The following is a 19,677-nucleotide window of genomic DNA, read 5'->3' on the forward strand; positions in this document are numbered from 1 at the left end:
CCAGATACTGGAAGAGTGGCTCTGGGGAGCTGGAGTCCTGGGGCTCAGCTCACAAGGAGATCATGAAGGGATTAAGGTATGAGTGGAAGTTTTTTGGTCAATGGTCTCCTTGAGAACCTCAGTGATAGAGTGGGTGAGAAATTGTGGGATGTTCTATGCTGGGGCTCATGAAGGATCACTAGGGCCATTTGGCCAGACTCTCAGGTTCACTGAGGGTCTCAACCACAGGCTGTGGATGTTATTGCCAAGGAAGGTTATGATTATTATGTGTTTGTTTTGGTTCAAATATTAATTTGATAAATGTGAATGTTTAAACTTTATTAGAAATAGTAATCCTGATTTGGTAGGTCTTCATTTTGAAGAGCCTCAGAAATGCCTTGGAGAGGCTCATTAGGGCAGTATCTGTTAGCAACATTAGAACAAGTACTGTGCAGTTGAATGGTCCAGGTTCATGAGCTGAGATATCTTCTGTTCGCTCTGCCTGTAAGTGCACTGCCCTTTTGCTGTGTGGAACTCTTCATCACAGGAAATAGTTAAGCCTAGGCTAAAACATGATCTGAAAGGTTTCTGTGGTAGGTTAAATGGGATTTGCAGCAAATTGTTTGCCCCTCCTCCCTTTGAGAGGTAGGATCTATTCTCCCTCCCCTTTTGGCTTCGCCAGCCTTATGACTAGCTGTGATGTGTAGAATGCAGTAGTAATGACTGATACAACTTTCTAATTTTTTAATCCGAGATGGAGTCTCACTCTGTTGCCCAAGCTGGAGTGCAGTGACATGAGATCTTGGCTCACTGAAACTTCTGCCTCCTGGGTTCAAGTGATTCTCCTGCTTCAGCCTCCCAGGTAGCTGGGATTACAGGTGCACGCCACCACACACAGCTATTTTTTGTATTTTTAGTAGAGACAGGTTTCACCATGTTAGCCAAGTTGGTCTCGAACTCCTGACCTCAAGTGATCTGCCTGCCTCAGCCTCCTAAAGAGTTGGGATTACAGGCATGAGCCACTGCGCCTGGACTGATATAACTTTTGAGGAAAGACTATAAGAGAGCTGAAGTTTCTACTTTTCCCTCTCTTGCGATGCTCATTTTTGGAAGCTGTCCTATAAGAATCCCTACTACCCTACACTACACACTGTAAGGAAACCCAAGTTAGCCATGCAGAGAGGAAGAGGCTACATGGAGGGGCACTGATGCACCAGACACATGAGCGAAGCCTTGGTTCTGCCAGCCCATCCCAGTGAATGACCCCAACCAAGTGATTGACCTCAATTGATACCGCATGGTGCAGAAGAGCCACCCAGCCAAGCCCTTCCTGAATTATTAACCTGCAGAATCATACACAAATAAAATGGTAGTTGTTTTAGACCACTGAATTTTCTTTTTTTTTTTTTGAGATGGAGTCTCGCTCTGTTGCCCAGGATGGAATGCGGTGGCACAATCTCGGCTCACTGCAAGCTCCACCTCCCAGGTTCATGCCATTCTCCTGCCTCAGCCTCCCGAGTAGCTGGGACTAAAGGTGCCCGCCACCACACCCGGCTAATTTTTTGTATTTTTAGTAGAGACGGGGTTTCACCATGTTAGCCAGGATGGTCTTGATCTCCTGACCTTGCGATCCACCCGCCTCAGCCTCCCAAAGTGCTGGGATTACAGGTGTGAGCCACAGAGCCTGGCCCTTTTTTTTGTATTTTTAGTAGAGATGGGGTTTCACCGTGTTAGCCAGGATGGTCTCGATCTCCTGACCTCGTGATCTGCCTGCCTCGGCCTCCCAAAGTGCTGAGATTACAGGTGTGAGCCACCACGCCCGGCCTTAGACCACTGAATTTTCTGGTAATTTGTTACTCAGCAGTAGACAACCAAAAACAGCTTCACCAAGGGATTTATGCATTGGGTTAGAGATTGGCTTAAATACATTTTTCTTTCTTTTTTTTTTTTTTTTTTGGAGACAGGGTCAGACTGTGTCACCCAGGCCAGAGTGCAGTGGCACAATCTCAGCTCACTGCAACCTCCGTCTCTCGGACTCTAGCCATCATCCCACTTCAGCCTCCCAAGTAGCTGGGACTACAGGGATGCACCACCGTGCCTGGCTAATTTTTGTATTTTTTGTAGCGATGGGGTTTTGCCATGTTGCCCAGGCTCATCTGGAATTTCTGAGCTCAAGCAATCCACCCATCTCAACTTTCCAAAGTGAGATAATTTTTATTTTGTCTGTCAACGGTAGGGTTCTAACATTCTGAGTCTTGCTTGTAGGAATGTACCAACAACCTTCATTTAATACTTTCTTTTTTCCTGAGAACCTAAGGGGAGGCTGTTTGTTGTGGGGGAGGAGGGGAGAAATAAACTACCAGCTCTCAAAAGCTTACAGGGTGCCAGGGGAGAGAGAGACAACTCCATGAGCAACCCTTATTCCCAACCACACCCTGGGGAGTATAATGGAGGGCAGGGGAGTAACTTTAGAGGTCTAGGCATGAGCAAGCACAAGAAATGGAAAGGAGAGCTGTAGAATGATGAATGGTCTGCTGGAAGGAGGGATAAAAAGTTCATGATGGATGGAGCCAGACATAAGCCTGGAAAGGAGGTAGGGTGCGGAGCTCTTAAATGCTACATTAAGGGAGTGGACTTTCCTCTGTGGGCAAAGCAGGATCTTGATACAAAGAAGGATGTGGTCAGATCAACTTTTAGGAGCACAACTGATGGCAATGATGTGATTCAAGTGATGAGTTTTCAGGCAAGGAGACTAGTTAGGAGATTTTTGCAATTGTCAAGGCCAATGAGCGAGGGTCTGGACAGAGCCTATGACAACGAGGAAGGAGAGAAGGGGATGGATATAGCAAAATGGTGGTGGTGAAATCAATAGGGCTTGGCATCAATTAGATGTTGGGATGAGGGAAAGCAAAGAGCAAAGGCATCCAAGTCCCAGGCTGGGAGATGGAGAGATGGCAGCACCCTCCCACCATGGGGAGCTGGGGAGGGTGTGCAGGTTTGCAGGAAAGAGAAAGTGCTTAGATTGACTGCATTGAGGGATTTTTCACCCCACAGAGAAGGGAGATAGGTGGAGGCTGGAGGAGAGGTGAGAGCTTGGGTGAAAAGCCTGGTGATGGAGAGAGATGGGCTGGGCTTACTTTCGGCAGCTCATGTTGGGGATGTAGGCAGGTTCTGCTAATTCTCCAGGTCATGGAAAAGGTAATAATGACAACTGCATTCTGAAAATGGAAAAAAAAAATCCCAGAATCTTTATATTGGGTTACAGAGGGAACTCTGAAGATAGAGGCAGCTGGAAACCGGTATTTAAAAACCATTCTGCTGTGGCTGGTGCCATTTGAATGTAATTTACATGCATATAAAAGTGTTCCTTTAGAAAAAAGGAGATCCTGAGGCCAGATAAAATTTGCATTTATTTCCCCCGTGCTTTCTTAACTCCTAAAATTGCTTCTGGACATTTCTCCTTCTGTTCAAGACCACAGAACACGGCTCAATAAACATCCTGTGCTCTTCTTCCACCCGGGGTCCTATGACCCTCCTTCTCTGCTTGCAATTTCCCTCCCTCCTCCCTCTCTCTTCCCGGTTTTACTCTTAACGAACAGACATGGTTGATTCTGTTCAGTTGTTTATTAATTTTTTTCCATTTTCTATTCAAGGCCACTCCCTTTTTTTTCTCCTTTAAGTTTGGAGTTCATTTTGGCCACTTAATGAACTCCTATACAACTTGAGAAACGATTACTGCTTTATTTCCAATAAGATTAGAAGTGGTGGGAAAATTTTCTACTTCTCAATTTTCTCTTGAAAATTTTAGACTTTACCAGAACTTCTCTAGGCAGGGCTGACGCCAACAGAACAACATGATGTGGTGTACCCTGTCCCTCCCGGGGATCATCACAAACCCTGTCTTCTCTTTACCTGTTTGAGAACTCATTCGCTTCTCTGGTCAGCATTTATGGAGCACCTGATATCTGCTATGTCCTGTGCTGTGAGCTGGCAATGGAGGAATGAACAGCATAGGTTTGGTTCTGCCTTTTTGGAGCGCATCAGCTCACTGTGGTGTTATTGGGGCCAGACTAACAACAAAAATGAGGATGCCTTCGTCACCTGAAAAAGGATGAGGTTCATAAATTTGGAAAGGGGAGCTTTATATCTCATAAAGGGTTGCAGCCTGCAGGTGGCTATTTTGACAGGCTGGGAAGCCCAGCTTCTGGTCAGAAGCTGGTAGCAGGCACTTTGAGGCAGGGACGAATGAGACAGGAGTTTATGCTGACCAGGTTAGCTGAGTCTACATATTACAATTAGACCCTATACATCAAAAGGCAAAGCAGAGGGCGTGAAGGCCCTTAGGGTACATTCTCTGTAGACTGGCCAGAACTGCTCTGTGGTCGTTGGTCTCTTATCAGGAAGGAAGGCTGGTCAGTTGTGTCAAAACCATGAAAAGGGAGGGGCAGCATCAGGCTGTTGGTTGATATCAGTCTTTCAAAAGGGCTGGTTTCTGTTTAATCCTTAGGGAAGAAAGCCTAATGGTGGTTACCGAGGCAAGTCTGATCTCCTCTCCCATCATGGCTGGGAACTCAGTTTTTAAAGTTTCTCACGGGTCCCCTTGGCCAAGAAAAAGTCTGTTCAGTTGCTTAGGAGGCCTAGGATTTTAAAAAATTTTTCATCTTCCAGAAAAGGCATTTGTCTTGATGACATTTTCCACAGGACTGTGGCAGACCCTGGCCTCTGTGGGTTCCTGTGGTGTGCTGTTACTGATGGGTTATGAGGAGAAGGGAGATTGAATAAGCTGGACAGCTCAGAGGGCTTTGGGCAGCCAGAGCAAGGCGATTAATTCCTAGGCAGAAGGGGAGTGTTTGCGTATCTGGCCTTTTGGCTGCTAAACCTCAGAAAAATGGGCTTTTCTTTCAGTGGTATCAGATGGGTCAGAGAATTCTGATAGCTGCAACAGCAATGAGAATTTTTAGGCAATTTCAGCTTTCAGCGTTATTTTAGCAAGACCACATGTAATGCAACAGTAGTTGCAAAATGTTTTCCTTTGTCGTCCCCATCCTTGTGAAGAGCTTGCCTTTATCACAGTAAATGGCCAGTCATTTTCCTCTGAGATGGGCAGTTGCTGTAGGCCTCTGGTTCCCTGGGTGGTGTCCTACTCTCCAGGTGAAGAAGAACTGATTGAACGTGGCCCTATAATTTAACTTGCTGCTTCCTGTTAGTCACAGCCAGTTGAAGTAGGAACATTGCATTGTAATCTGAGGTGGTTAAGGCCCACTTATCCGCCATAGGCCAGTCAGACACTTATCCACTGTGTGCCAGTCATTTCCTGGGCTCCAATCTCCTTGTTACGGGCTGCATTATGTCCCCGCTAAAATCCCTATGTTGAAGTCCTAATCCCCAGGACCTCAGAATGTAACTATATTTGGAGATAAGGTCTTTACACAGGTAATTAAGTTAAAATGAGATCGAGTGGGTTAGACCCTACTCCAATATGACTGCTGTCCTTATGAAAAGGGAGATTTGGACACAGACGCGCACACACTCAGAGGGAAGGCTGTGAGTGACACAGCAAGAAGGCAGCCAGCCAAGGAGAGGGCCTCAGCATGAAGCCAACCCTGCCACACCTTGACTTTGGATTGCAGCCTCCATGATTGAGGAAACAGAGTTCTGTCATTTAAGCCTCCTCAATCTGTGGTACTTCGTTATGGCGGCCTGAGCAAATTGATACACTCCTTATCTGCACAAGGAAGTGGCAGCACGCAGTTGACGTCCCTCTGGCTCTGACAGGCCTTGACTGTATTCTCCCTGAGACCTGCTCCTGCCTGGAAGACCCCAGTGGGTCAAGGGTGGGTCCTTTGGTATACTTCAATAGATCAACAAGCAGATAAAAGGAGATAACTGTGCATTTTTACTCCTTTGTTTTAAAAATGACAAGATTTTTGTTCCTTCTGACCTGACATAGACTGGAGACGTTTCTCCAATTCAATGATTAATTTTTTAATGCTAAAAGTAGACAAAATTCTGACTTCCTTATGACCCACTCTCTAAGAGTTGGGAATTAAGGGCTAAAGAAGGTAAGTGACTTCTTCTAATTGTTCATCAAATACTTTTTCATCTGTTTTTTTCCAGGCTACCACCTCCCTCCCTCTGGCCAGAAGAAGAGGGAAAGTTGAAAGGGAAACGTTGGGGTGTTGGGGTATCAGGCAGACTGAAGGGAGCAGAAGGGAAATGGGGAGATTAAGGAAAGGTCTGAACTCTGAATGGTGGGACCTGCAGCCAGGGTTGCCCTAGGGTGTACAAAGTTGGCAAATATTTCTTTGTGCAGTCTTTGTTTATATTAAAAATCCGAGTTACATAAAATCAGCCTTTTAGCACTATGCTGGTGACCCAATCTCATGTGATCCTAAGCTAAAAATACTGTGCTGGCAAAAGGGGTTCATCTGGTTGCTAGGCTACCCTTCTGGAACCAGGACCCCCGCACTGGGGTCCAGGATGACTTCATAAATAGGAATCCTGGAGTTCCTTGGGACATCTGCTCAATCCCTTGATGAGGGATATGGTCAGAGAGCACCCTGAAGGGAAGGAACAGGGAGTTGGGCTCATGTAGAACCTATTCTGGGGCTGGGGCACTTTACCTGGACAAAACCACCTGCCCTTACCATTCCTGGGGGGACTAACTATTTCTGGCCAGTCCTGAGGGGAGACTTGAGGAGGAAATTTACAAGAAGGTGCTTTAGGCCGGGCGCGGTGGCTCACGCTTGTAATCCCAGCACTTTGGGAGGCCGAGGCGGGCGGATCACGAGGTCAGGAGATCGAGACCACGGTGAAACCCCGTCTCTACTAAAAATACAAAAAATTAGCCGGGCGTGGTGGCGGGTGCCTGTAGTCCCAGCTACTCGGAGAGGCTGAGGCAGGAGAATGGCGTGAACCCGGGAGGCGGAGCTGGCAGTGAGCCGAGATTGCGCCACTGCACTCCAGCCTGGGCGACAGAGCAAGACTCCGTCTCAAAATAAATAAATAAATAAATAAAAATAAAAAGAAGGTGCTTTAAAGCATGGGTTTCTGTGAAGCATGGGGCTCAGGCCAGGGGCCTGCTTGCTGCAGGCAGTCCTGCCTGCAGCCTGCTCCCCTCCAATTCCTGGAATGCTGGGGATGATACCACCCAGGAAGGACAGAGGAGAAGACACTGAATAATCTCAGAGAAAGGGCCTCTAGAACTTACATCTGAGGGTCCTGCAGCATGGCTGGTTCCTCCTACGATTGCCCTAGAGCAAAGTCCTCCTCACAATGAAGCCTGGAGCATGCTCTCTGAGTTTCCTATTCAGATATTTACTTCTCTCTTGAATATGAATAGTCAGGGAACATCAGACAGCCTAGGAAAACCTTTCACATGTACGACAGGCACCAAATAAAACAAACTTAAAAAAAACACACTCGCACACAGAGGAAACAGACCTAAATCAGAGTACGTGGGAAGAAAAAGCCCTAAAATCCTCAGAGAAATGAGTTATTGCATTCATAAAACAAGTGCAAGATGCAATGAAGAGAAAAGAACAACCAAAGAGTAAGAATGAGAGCTTGGAAATTACACATGTGATAGCTGAAATAAAAAATTCAGTAGAAGGTTTGGAAGATAAAGTCGATGAAATCAACCAGGAAGTAGAAGAAAAAAAATAACAGATGGAGCCGGGCGCGGTGGCTCATGCCTGTAATCCCAGCACTTTAGGAGGCTGAGGCGAGTGGATCACCTGAGGTTGGGAGTTTGAGGCCAGCCTGGCCAACATGGTGAAAGCCCGTCTCCACTAAAAATTCAAAAATTAGCCAGGTGTGGTGGCATGCGCGCCTGTAATTCCAGCTACTCGGGAGGCTAAGGCATGAGAATTGCTTGAACCTGGGAGGTAGAGGTTACAGTGAGCCAAAATCGTGCCACTGCACTCCAGCTTGGGCGACAGTGAGACTCTGTCTCAAAAAAAGAAAAAAAAAAAAGACAGATGGAAAGCAAGAGAGGAAAATGATAAGGCAGTTAGAAGATCAACTCAAGAAGACCATTATTTGACAAATAGGAGCTCTATAAGGAAAAACAAGAAATTAGAAGAGAAGAAATTATCAAAGAAATGCTAAGCAAAGATGTATTAGACTGGAAAGATAAGAGACTACAGACTGAAAGTACCCCCAAGTGCCCAACACAATCAATGCAAGAAAATCCACACCAAGGCACATCATATTAAAAAGTTCAGAACATTGGTGTTAAAGAGACCCCAGGGGCTTCCAGAGAGAAAAATAAATGCCTTGTGCAGAAGAATGAGAATCAGAGTGGTAGTTCTGGATGATAGAAGACAAAGAAGTCTTTAAAATTCTGCAGGAAAATGATTTTTAATCAAATTCTGTGCTCAGCTAAGTTGGCAGTTGCGTGTAAATGTGGCATATAGACATTTTCAGACAAGACTCAGAAAGTGTCTCTATGCATTCTTAGCTGAGAAGTGTTGAATATTGCTGCAAAATGGCGGAGTGGTCAAGAAAGAACAGGGGCTCCAACTCAGGGAAGGTTGAGAGGTGTGTCATTGGTGGGTGGATGGAGAGGAGGCTTAGGTGGTAACCAGTGCAGATGGGAGAAGAAAAGATGGCACCCGGGGTGGTGTGTCCTTTGGAAAAAGATAACTTTTGTATTGTCTTTTATAAGAAAAAACACTTGGTTAAACACAGAGAATGATTTACTACATCTGGGAAAACTTTGGGAAAATTCAATATTCAGCTTCGAGATGTATTAACCCAGGAAAAACCAGAAAAAATGACTGGAAAGTAAAGGCTTCCATACCTATCATATTTTACTGAATTTAAGTTACCTTTAATAGCAAAACATATCCTTATTTAAGAGAAAAAAAGTGTTGCTTATTAAAAAGCAAGCTGTAAGTTGTAAAACACATCCAAATTTCAGAGATGTTACAAGGTTAAAAAAATGTACTTTTTGGAATTGATGAAAATAGCACCCTATTTGGCTTTGCAGCAAACTATTTTGATGCTGATTATTGATTTAACCACAAATTATGAGGCAAATTTATTGTGAGGCTGAGGGGAGAAAAAGTATGGAGTATGGATGTTCACCTGTGGGAAATATAAGTGCTAAATATGCATGTGCCAAAAAAGAAAGGCAAGATTTAACATCTAGATTGATAACTTGATAAATCAAGGATTAGCAGCATTAATCAGACATATGGACATAGCCAAACAAAGGAACAACTAACATAGTTGAAAATGGTGGCCTCCAGGCATTGGTTTAAGGTTGGTTGGATTGGGTTCTGGTGGTTATTTAGACACTGCTGATTTTCATTATGGTCCATAATGCATGTTTAACACATACATGTTACTTTGATGTAAACAAAGGTGGAAGAAAATACACACAGATACAACGTTTTTAGAGCTCAGGAGTGGCACAGAAATGGGAAATTTAGGGCCCCCAAATCTACTCACTCTTTAAGAGACTTTATCCAGACACTGGCTTTCACGAAGAGACCAGACACCTCTCCATGTGTCTTCCCTCCCTCTTCCTCCAAAATGAAAGTATACCTAAGGATGGCACAGACTCCCCTTTTTCTTTCTTTGTTTTTTTTTTTTTTGAGATGGAGCGTCGCCCAGGCTAGAGTGCAATGGTGTGATCTCAGCTCACTGCAACCTCCACCTCCTGGGTTCAAGCGATTCTCCTACCTCAGCCTCCTGAGTAGCTCAGATTACAGGTGCATGCCACCATGCCCGACTAATTTTTTTATTTCTTAGTAGAGACAGGGTTTCACCATGTTGGCCAGCTGGTCCCAAACTCCTGACCTCAGGTGATCCGCCCACCTTGGCCTCCCAAAGTGCTGGGATTACAGGCGTGAGCCACCGCGCCCACCCAGGATGGCACAGAGTCCTCTTACCTCTGCAGTGAGATGTGGAGTTTACACATTGTTCCACATACTTTTTTCTTTCTTTCTTTGTTTTTTTTTTTTTGAGACGGAATCTCGCTCTGTCGCCCAGGCTGGAGTGCAGTGGCGCGATCTCGGCTCACTGCAAACTCTGCCTCCTGGGTTCAAGCCATTCTCGTGCCTCCTGAGTAACTCTTGTTTTTTTTTTTTTTCTTTCTTTCTTTCTTTGAGATGGAGTTTTGCTCTTGTTGCCCAGGCTGGAGTGCAATAGCGCAATCTCAGCTCACTGCAACCCCCTCCTCCCGGTTCAAGCGATTCTCTTGCCTCAGCCTCCATAGTAGCTGGGATTACAAGCCACCACGCTGGGCTAATTTTGTATTTTTAGTAGAGACGGGGTTTCTCCATGTTGGTCAAGCTGGTCTCGAACTTCTGACCTCAGGTGATCCGCCTGCCTCTGCCTCCCAAAGTGCTGGGATTACAGGCATGAGCCACCGGGCCCAGCCTTTCTTTTCTTTTTTAACTTTTATTTTAGATTCCAGGGGTGCATGTGCAGGTTTGTTACAAGGGTATATTGTGTGATGCTGAAGTATGGGTTACGATTGAACCCGTGACCCAGGTAGTGAGCATAGTACCCAACAGGCACTCTTTCAGTCATTCCTCCTCTCCCTTTCTCTCACTTGCAGTAATCCCCAGTGTCTGTCATTCCCGTCTTTATGTCCATGAGTACCCAGTGTTTAGCTTCCACTTATAAGTGAGAACATGCAGTGTTTGGTTTTCTGTTTCTGTGTTAGTTCACTTACTATAATGGCCTCCAGATGCACCTATGTTACTGCAGAGGATGTAACTTCATTCTGTTTTATGGCTGTGTAGTATTCTGTGTTATTCCACCTGTTTCAACCCATTTTCTCCTCACCACCACCTTGTCAGTTAAGTTAGGTAGCACGATCACCACCACTTTATTACTAAAACACCAGGGTTCCATCCAGGTCCTGCTGCTTGCGGCACAGAAAGTCAATCACCTAGATAATGAGTATTGCCGAGGAAGAAGACTTTAATCAGGTGCTGCAGCCCAGGAGATGGGAGCTCAGCCTCAAATCCATCTCCATCTCCTTGACTGACTAAAACTAGGGGTTTATGTAGCAGGTAAGAAATGTAACAATGTGTAAGAAAACAATCTAGGGAGGAGTTAGGAAGCAATCTTCTCATTGAGGGGTCAGGCATCTCATAGTCTGGTTGTGGTTATCTGGTGAGTTTCAGTGATTTGATACTTTTTGAGAGGCCTGAGGGATCCTTTCCTGAGGAAGCAATTCGAATAAAACAAATACAAGTTTTAAGCTTTAAGACCAGAAGGGATAATTTATGTGTTTATCCAAAAACAACTGTCTATGGGACTACTGGGTAATTTCAATTTCATACATGTAGGGACTGAGGCTGGAGAGGCCACTGCTGCACTCTCAGCCCAAACCACTGCAGAATCCCAGAGGTTATTTCTTTCTCGTTTTTCTGAAGTGTTGTGGTCTTCTCGTGTTGTTCTGTCCCATGACATTTTAGAGGAAAGAGGAAGAGGAGAGGAAGCGAGGAGAAGAGCAGATTCGCCTCCAGGAAGAGCAGAGGGTGAAGGAGCTCTACTGGACCCTGAAGCATGCTCAGCTGCATTGCCAAGCCAGTGAGAAGGAGGAGCAAGAGTGGGAAGAACAGTGTGAGTAGAGCTTGTGCCTCAGGCAGGGAGACCAGTCCTGCCTCCCCACCCACCTCCTCCCACTGCTGATTTGCTCAGTCGTCATTTCCATTCACTCTCTCACCCCATCAGCCTTTACTCGGGCCCGGCCATGTGCTCAGTCCTACTAAGAATTTAGAGGGTAAATTAGGCTTCATCCTTGAAGAGCTTACCTGCAATGCCTGTTGGGGATATTTCTTTTTCTTTCTTTTTTTTTTTTTTTTTGTTCTTTTTTGAGACGGAGTCTTGCTCTGTCACCCAGGCTGGAGTGCAACCGTGCGATCTCGGCTCACTGCAATTTCCGTCTCCCAGGTTCAAGTGATTCTCCTGCCTCAGCCTCCCAAGTAGCTGGGATTACAGGCACCTGCCACCACGCCCAGCTAATTTTCGTATTTTTAGTAGAGATGGGGTTTCACCAGGTTGGCCAGGCTGGTCTCAAACTCCTGACCTCAGGTAACCCACCCGCCTTGGCCTCCCAAGGTGCTGGGATTACAGGCTTGAGCCACCACTCCCGGCCGGGGATATTTCTTGTATTAAAAAAATAAAAGCCTAGCCTGGGCAATATAGTGAGACCATGTCTCTACAAAAAAATAATAAGTATTAGCTGGGATTGGTGGTGGCATGTGCCTGTAGTCCCAGCTACTCAGGAGGCTGAGGTGGGAGGCTCGCTTGAGCCCAGGAAGTTGAGGCTGCAGTGAGCCATGATTGTGCCACAGCACTGCAGCCTGGGTAACAGAGTGAGACCTTGTCTCACATTCTACCTTTACTGAGTTGCCAATAATTTCCTGGCTCTGTGCTAAGCCCTAGGGATCCAGGGATGAGGAATCACGGTCCTCATCCTGTAGAAACTCATCAACAAGAGCCGCAGACAGATACATAGACTAAGGGCTTGGAGGGAGGATGTAGCACATACAACATGGTTGTCCTGGTGGGTCTCCAGAAGAGGTGTCATGAAGTGAGGCTTGCTGGTGACACAGGAATAAGCAAGTCAAAAAGGCTGGGAAGGGCACTGTAGGTGGAGGCTCCAGCATGGGCAAAGGCTTGGTGACAAAGGAACACGGCATGCCTGGGAAGTGTGGGGTGGTGAGAGTTTGGGGAGTGTCAGGTTGGGGAAAAGCTAGGTGGGGAAGGGAAGGTGGAACTAAGTTTGGAGGGCGGTGCTTCCCTATATGCCTGGGATTTATTTGGGTATGGTAAGACATGCAGGCCCAGAAATGACACTTGTAAAGAAAGACGTTTTTACTCACAGGTCCCTAGAGACAGGAGGCACGGCAGACCTTGCAGGGCCACATGGGGAAGCCCCAGGGTGGGTCAGGAGGCAGAGGGAGTGGGGGAAAACATGTGATTTCCTGGGGAAAGGTAAGGAGAGGCAGGCTAGGCAGGCTTAGGATTGGCCAGTGTAAATAACTAAAGTGAGCTCTTGGGTGTAGGGCCTGTCTCTAATTTTGCATCATCTGGCTGTGGGGGTGATGAAGGCAGGGAGACAGTGGCTCAGAGTGTGAAAGTCCAACAAGGGAGGTAGTTGTGGGATGGGCTTCCGATTGAATGGTTTGCATATGAAGGTGCACTTGCAGGCAAGCCCTTTACTGTCCCTAGGAATTGGCTGTTCCTGGGAGGGGCAATCTCTCCAGAATCAGAAAGGCCTCAGATGTCAAAAAATCAAAAAATACAGAAAATGAAAAGGCATGATTAATACACGTGGACAATGGGAAACTTCCAAAGGCGAGTGACACGATCTGGCAGGGTTTTGGGAAGAGAGCAAGGAGGAGGCTGTTGTGATGGTACACTTGAGTGATGATTGCAACTGGGGCCATACGGGGAGAGCAGAGATGTGAGGTGTCTTCTACTGGCCAGCCTTCTGGTCCTCAACATGTCTTAATCTTATGCCAGATTCATTAAATAGAATTAAAAATGGAGATACCACTTATATACCATAAAATTCAGCCTTTTAAAGTGTACAGTTTAGTGGTTTTTAGTATACTCAAAAAGTTGTGCAATCATCGCCACTATCTAATTCCAGACTATTTCTGTCACTTCAAAAAGAAACTGTACCGATTAGTAGTTACTCCTTCCCCAACCATATCCCTGGAAGTTACTCATCAATTTCTGTCTCTAAATTTGCCTATGATGGACATGATACAACATGAATGGACCTTGAAAACATTGTGCTAAGTGAAGTCAGACACCAAAAGCCACATAATGTTTTGGTGTCTGACTTCACTTAGCACAATGTTTTCAAGGTCCATTCACGTTGTAACAGATATCATTCCTTCCTTCCGTTTCATGATTGAATAATATACTAATGTACGCATATACCACATTGTTGTTTGTCCACTTAACAGTTGATGAACATTTGAGTTGTTTTCACTTTTTGGCTATTTTGAATAATGTTGCTATGAACATTTGTGTACAAGTTTTTGTGTGAACATACATTTTCAGTTCTTTTGAGTATTACCTATATGCCTAGGAGTGGAGTTTCTGGGTCATATGGTATCTTAGTTTTCTATTTCTATAACTGAATATCTGAGACTGAGTGACTTACAAAGGAAATAAATCTATTTCTTATAATTCTGGAGGCTTGGAAGTCTGAGGTTGAGGGGCTGCATCTGGTAAGGGCCTTCTTGCTAGTGGCGACTCTTCAGAGTCCTGAGGCAGTGGAGGGCATCACATGGCGATAGATGGAAGGTACACTAAGAGCCAAACTGGCTTTTTTTTTTTTTTTTTTTTTTGAGTTGGAGTCTTGCTCTGTCACCCAGGCTGGAGTGCAGTGGCATGATCTCAGCTCACTGCAACCTCTGCCTCCCGGGCTCAAGCGATTCTCCTGCCTCAGCCTCCCTAGTAGCTGGGATTACAGGTGCGTGCCACCACACCCAGCTAATTTATGTAATTTTAGTAGAGACAGGGTTTCATCATGTTGGTCAGGCTGGTCTGGAACTCCTGACCTCAGGTGATCCACCTGCCTTGGCCTTCCAAAGTGCTGGGATTACAGGTGTGAGCCACCATGCCCGGCCCAAACTGGCTTTTATACAGGCTTGCTCTCTTGATAGCTAACCAACTCCCATGGTAACCCATTAACCCATTAATACATTAATCTGTGAAAGGATTAATCCATTCTTGAAGGCAGGGTCCTCATGATCCAATCATCTCTTAAAGGTCTCACCTCTTAACTGCCACACTGTTTTCCAAAGTGACTGAACCATTTTATATCCTTACCAGCAATGTATGAGGGATCTAATTCTTTGACATCCTTGCCAACCCTTTTAATTTTTTGTGTTTTTTATTATAAAAGCCTTTCTAGTGTGTGTGAAGTGACATCTCATCATGGTTTTGATTTGCATTTCCCTAATGACTAATGATGTTGAACATTTTAAAAATGTGCTTTATGGCTGTTTATGTATCATCTTTGGAGAAATGTCTGTTCCAATTCTTTACCCATTTTTGAATTTTTGTTGTTGTTGAGTTGCAAGAGTTCATTATATATTTTGGATATTAATTTCTTATCAGAGATATGGTTTGCAAATATTTTCTCCCGTTCTTTGGGTTGTTTTTTCACTTTCTTGATAGTCCTTTGAAGCACAAAAATTTTAATTTTGATGAAGTTCAATTTATCCATTTTTTTGGCTGTTTATGATTTGGGTCTTATCTAAGAAACCATTGCCTAATCCAAGGAAGGTCACACTGGCTTACACCTATCTTTGTTCTAAGAGATTTATAGGTTTAGCCCTTACATTTAGGTCTTTGATCCATTTTGATTTAATTTTTGTGTGAGGTAGGGTTCTTACTTAATTCTTTTTCATATGGCCATCCAAGTTGTCCAAGCACCATTTGTTGAAAAGCCTATTCTTTGTCCATTGGATGGTATTGGAACTCTTGTTGAAAATCAATTCACCAAAAATATGTCTGTTTCTGTACTCTTTGTCTCTCTCTCTTTTTTTTTTTTTTTTTTTTTTTGTGACGGAGTCTCACTCTGTCACCCAGGCTGGAGTACAGTGGTGTGATCTCAGCTCACTGCAAGCTCTGCCCCACGGGCTCAAATGTCTGTGCTCCCACTTCAGCCTCCTGAGTAGCTGGACCACAGGCATGCGTCACCACGCCTGGTTTTTTTTTTCGTATTTTTATTAGAGACACGGTCTTGCCATGTTGCCCAGTCTGGTCTCGAACTCCTGAGCTCAAGCAATCTGCCTGCTTTGGCCTCCCTAAGCGCTGGGATTACAGGTGTCAGCCACCATGCCTGGCCTGTTTCTGTACCCTCAAACCTGTTCCATTGATTTATATGTCTGTTTCTTATGCCAGTACGACATAGTCTTGATTACCGTAGCTTTGTTGTACATTTTGAAATTGGGCAGTATGTTGTTCTTCTTTTTCAGGATTGTTTTGGCTATTCTGAGTCCTTTGTATTTCCATTTCCATTTTAGAATCAGCTTGTTAATTGTTGCAATAAAGGTAACTGGAATTTTGATAGTGATTACATGAAATCTGTAGATCAATTTGGAGAATATTGTCATCTTAACAATATTTAGTCTTCCAATTCATGATCACAGAATGTCTTTCCATTTATCTAAGTCTTTAAAAATCTCTTTCAATAATATTTTATAGTTTTCAGTGTAGAAGCCTTGCCCTTGTTTTGCTAAGTTTATTTCTAATGGCGTATTCTTTCTAATGCTATTGTAAATAGAATAGTTTTCTTAGTTTCATTTTTGGATTGTTTATTGCTAGTGCATAGAAATGCAATTGACTTTTGTATATTGATCTTGCATCTGTAACCTTACTAACCTTGTTTATTAGCTGGAATGTATCTTTTTGTGTATTCCTTATGATTTTCTACATTTTCTACATGCAAGATAATTTCATGTGCAGATAGAGATAGTTTTACTTCTTACTTTACAGTTTGGATTCCTTTTATTTTGTTTTCTTACCTAATTGCTCTGGCTAGAACTTCCAATACTATGTTGAATGGAAGTAGCAAAAGGCATCCCTCTCTTGTTTTCTCATCTTAGAGGTAAATTTTTAGTCTTTCACTATTTTGTTTTGTTTTGTTTTTTGAGACAAGGTCTCACTTTGTCACTCAGGCTGGAGTGCAGTGGCATTATCTCAGCTCACTGCAGCCTCAACTGCCTAGGCTCAAGTGACCCTCCTACCTCAGTCTCCTGAGTAGCTGGGACTACAGATGCACACCACCACATCTGGCTAATTTATATATATATTTTTTTAGCGACAGGTTTTTGCCATGTTGCCCAGGCTGATCTTAAAACTCCTGAGCTTAAGAAGTCTGTCCACCTCGACCTCTCAAAGTTCTGGGATTATAGATGTTAGCCACCATTTAATATGATGTTAGCTGTGGGTTTTCATACATAACCTTGGGTTCAGGAAGTTCCATGCTTTCTTAGATTGTTGGGTGTTTTTATGATGAAAGGATGTTGGATTTTATCAAATGCTTGTTCTGCATCTGTTGAGATTATCATATGTTTTTTGTTCTTTATTCTATTAACATGGTGCATTCCATGGCTGAGTTTCATATACTGAGCTAGTCTCACATTTCTGGGATAAATCCCACTTCTTTATAGCATATAATCCTGTCTATATGTTGCTAAATTCCATTTGCTGCTATTTTGTTGAGGATTTTGCATCTGTATTCATAAGAGATATTGGTCTGCAGTTTTATTTTCTTTGATGTTTTTGTCTGGTTGTGGTATCAGGGTAATACTAGCCTCAAAGCACAAGTTGGAAAGTGTTCATTCCTCTTCTATTTCTCATGATGAATTTGTAAAGAGGATTTAATATTTCTTGAAATATTTAGTATAACTCACTAGTGAAGACATCTAGTCCTCGGGTTTCTTTATGGGAATTTTTTTTTTTTTGAGACGGAGTCTCGCTCTGTCGCCCAGGCTGGAGTGCAGTGGCGCAATCTCGGCTCACTGCAAGCTCCGCCTCCCGGGTTCTAGCCATTCTCCTGCCTCAGCCTCTCCAAGTAGCTGGGACTACAGGCGCCCGCCACCACGCCCGGCTCATTTTTTTGTATTTTTAGTAGAGACGGGGTTTCACCGTGGTCTCGATCTCCTGACCTCGTGACCCACCCGCCTCGGCCTCCCAAAGTGCTGGGATTACAAGCGTGAGCCACCGTGCCCGGCCAATTTTTTTTGATTACGAATTTAGTCTCTTCATTTGTTATGAACCTTTTTCTCTTGAATAAATGCTGCCTGAATTCCTGTAAGCCTTTGGTTAATTTCTAACAATGTGAGAAAGTTGGTTCTGAGGATTTTCCAGTGTTTTTATTGTTTTATGGAAGAGAGGATTTTCAGAGGTCCTTAATTCACCTTTTCCACTGATACCTTTTTAAGCTGACATATAATTAATTTGGTGCCAGTCCTAAAACACGCAGAACTTCTGGGACAAATTTGGGGCCATATCTGGGCAGTTGGGAAGGTGGATGGGTGGAAAGTATTTAATTTTGTGTTGAGTCTTTTTTTATTCCAAGTGACCTAGCATGTAATCAAATGCTGGAAAAGGAATAAACCAAACAGAATTTTAAAAAAAATTTAAAAAATTTAAAATTTAATTTTTATTTTGTACAATTTTTGCACCATGAGGCAGTTGCAATTTTTAAGACACCAGTGTTCCTTCTGCTTCTCAGCATTGATGTCTCAATCAGATTTTCCTGGGTCTCTTGGGCCCTGGCAGACCGAGGGCTGTGTGCCCAGGCCCAGAGCAGAGATTATCCTGTATGCAGATGCCTCAGAGTAGCAATGCCAGCACAGTGCAGTGCAAGCCTCATCTCTCAACCAGGTCTTCTGTTTCTCTCTCCTAGGGACTTACTGTTGTATTTACAAAAGAGCTTGAAAACCGGGCTGTCTTTGCTCTCCAAGCTCCCTTATGGCTGCTGTTTTCACATATGTTTATGCTGAAGCCCACTGGGTAAAGAAGGTGTGAGCAGCTGGCCTGGGTGAGGAGAATGAGGGGGCCCATGGCCCCTGGCCCTGTGAATCTTCCCCGCATCCTGTGGCTTCAGGGACCCCTCTGTGAAACCCTTTGGGCTGTGTGTAATATATTTTCAACACTATTGCCCTGGCCTAGTGGCTGCCTTTAGCTTGAGATTTTTTTTTTTCTATTAAGGAAAGTTCCCTTCCTACCTGAGTGACTGCTGCACTCAGAGGCTCTTTGAATCAATGAAAGCCTAAGAGATTGTGCTATTCAGATAGAGTCGAATCTCAGGCCCACTCCAGCAGTGTAAGCAGGGGACAGACTTCTCTGTCCTCTCCTCCTGGAGCACCAGAGTGGCGAGTCCACCCAGTTCTTCAATTCCTCCTTAATAGCGTGTTCAGGGAGTAGTCCTATCATTGGTTTGTGGGAGATGGAAAATGATTGGTTCCCTCTATTTGGAACGAGAATGGAATCACATTATGGAATGCATGTGTATGCAGTTGAAATTACAGTGGGGTTTTGCTTTTAAGCCTCCATTCCTTGTTACTTGGGTATTGGTATGTCCTTGGGCTGGGGAGGGAAATGTGGAAGGGGTCTGTTTGTATTCAGGACCATGCCTCCTTTTTTCTGTTGACCACTTCCAGCCTTGGAACCTGGGTTTCACTGTTACCAGTTACTTCTTCCTTTTAGAGTTAAAATTATACAAATGCAACATTGTGGTCAAAGCTCATTTTTTATCTTGGGCAGCCTCCTAGGCGATACCTCAGGGGCATATGCTCAGGAGAGAATGTTCCCCTTGCCCATTGATAACGTCTGGGCAGCTGCTGTTGAACTATTTCATGCCCATTCACACATGGGTTGGAGTTGTTTTAAGAATTGCCAAATACTGCTAAAAACTGTGCCCTCACTAAATTCATCTGAATGCCCCAAACCCTGAGAGTTCACAAAGCCTTAGGACATTCATTGCTCATGAGCCGAGAACAGCCTCCTAGCAGAGCATTGGCATTTCTATTGTACTGATAAGGAATCTCAGGCTCAGACTCAGTAGGGAGGTCCGGGCATCAGGCGCAAATGAAGGCTTTTCTTTTTCCTTATCTTGGCCTAGTGTTCTGGCCTGCAGGTTAGGTATCTCCAAAAGCAGCCTGTAGGAGGGATGTTTTTGGTCATTGGCCTCAC

General features: G+C 44.4%; 1 protein-coding gene across 2 annotated transcripts in view; it reads left to right on the top strand.

The window, feature by feature from the left end:
* The window catches only part of SH2D4B (SH2 domain containing 4B), a 103,847-nt gene that overhangs the window by 35,744 nt on the left and 48,426 nt on the right, over positions 1 to 19,677 (top strand). For both annotated transcript variants that reach the window (XM_032141479.2, XM_058435788.1), the window contains exon 4: positions 11,418 to 11,565. In XM_032141479.2, coding sequence (XP_031997370.1) covers positions 11,418 to 11,565 — 148 coding nt within the window. The remainder of the gene's footprint in view (positions 1 to 11,417; positions 11,566 to 19,677) is intronic.

Source organism: Hylobates moloch, unplaced genomic scaffold, assembly GCF_009828535.3.
Source record: "Hylobates moloch isolate HMO894 unplaced genomic scaffold, HMol_V3 SCAFFOLD_3, whole genome shotgun sequence".
In the NCBI taxonomy this organism is placed as follows: Eukaryota; Metazoa; Chordata; class Mammalia; order Primates; family Hylobatidae; genus Hylobates; species Hylobates moloch.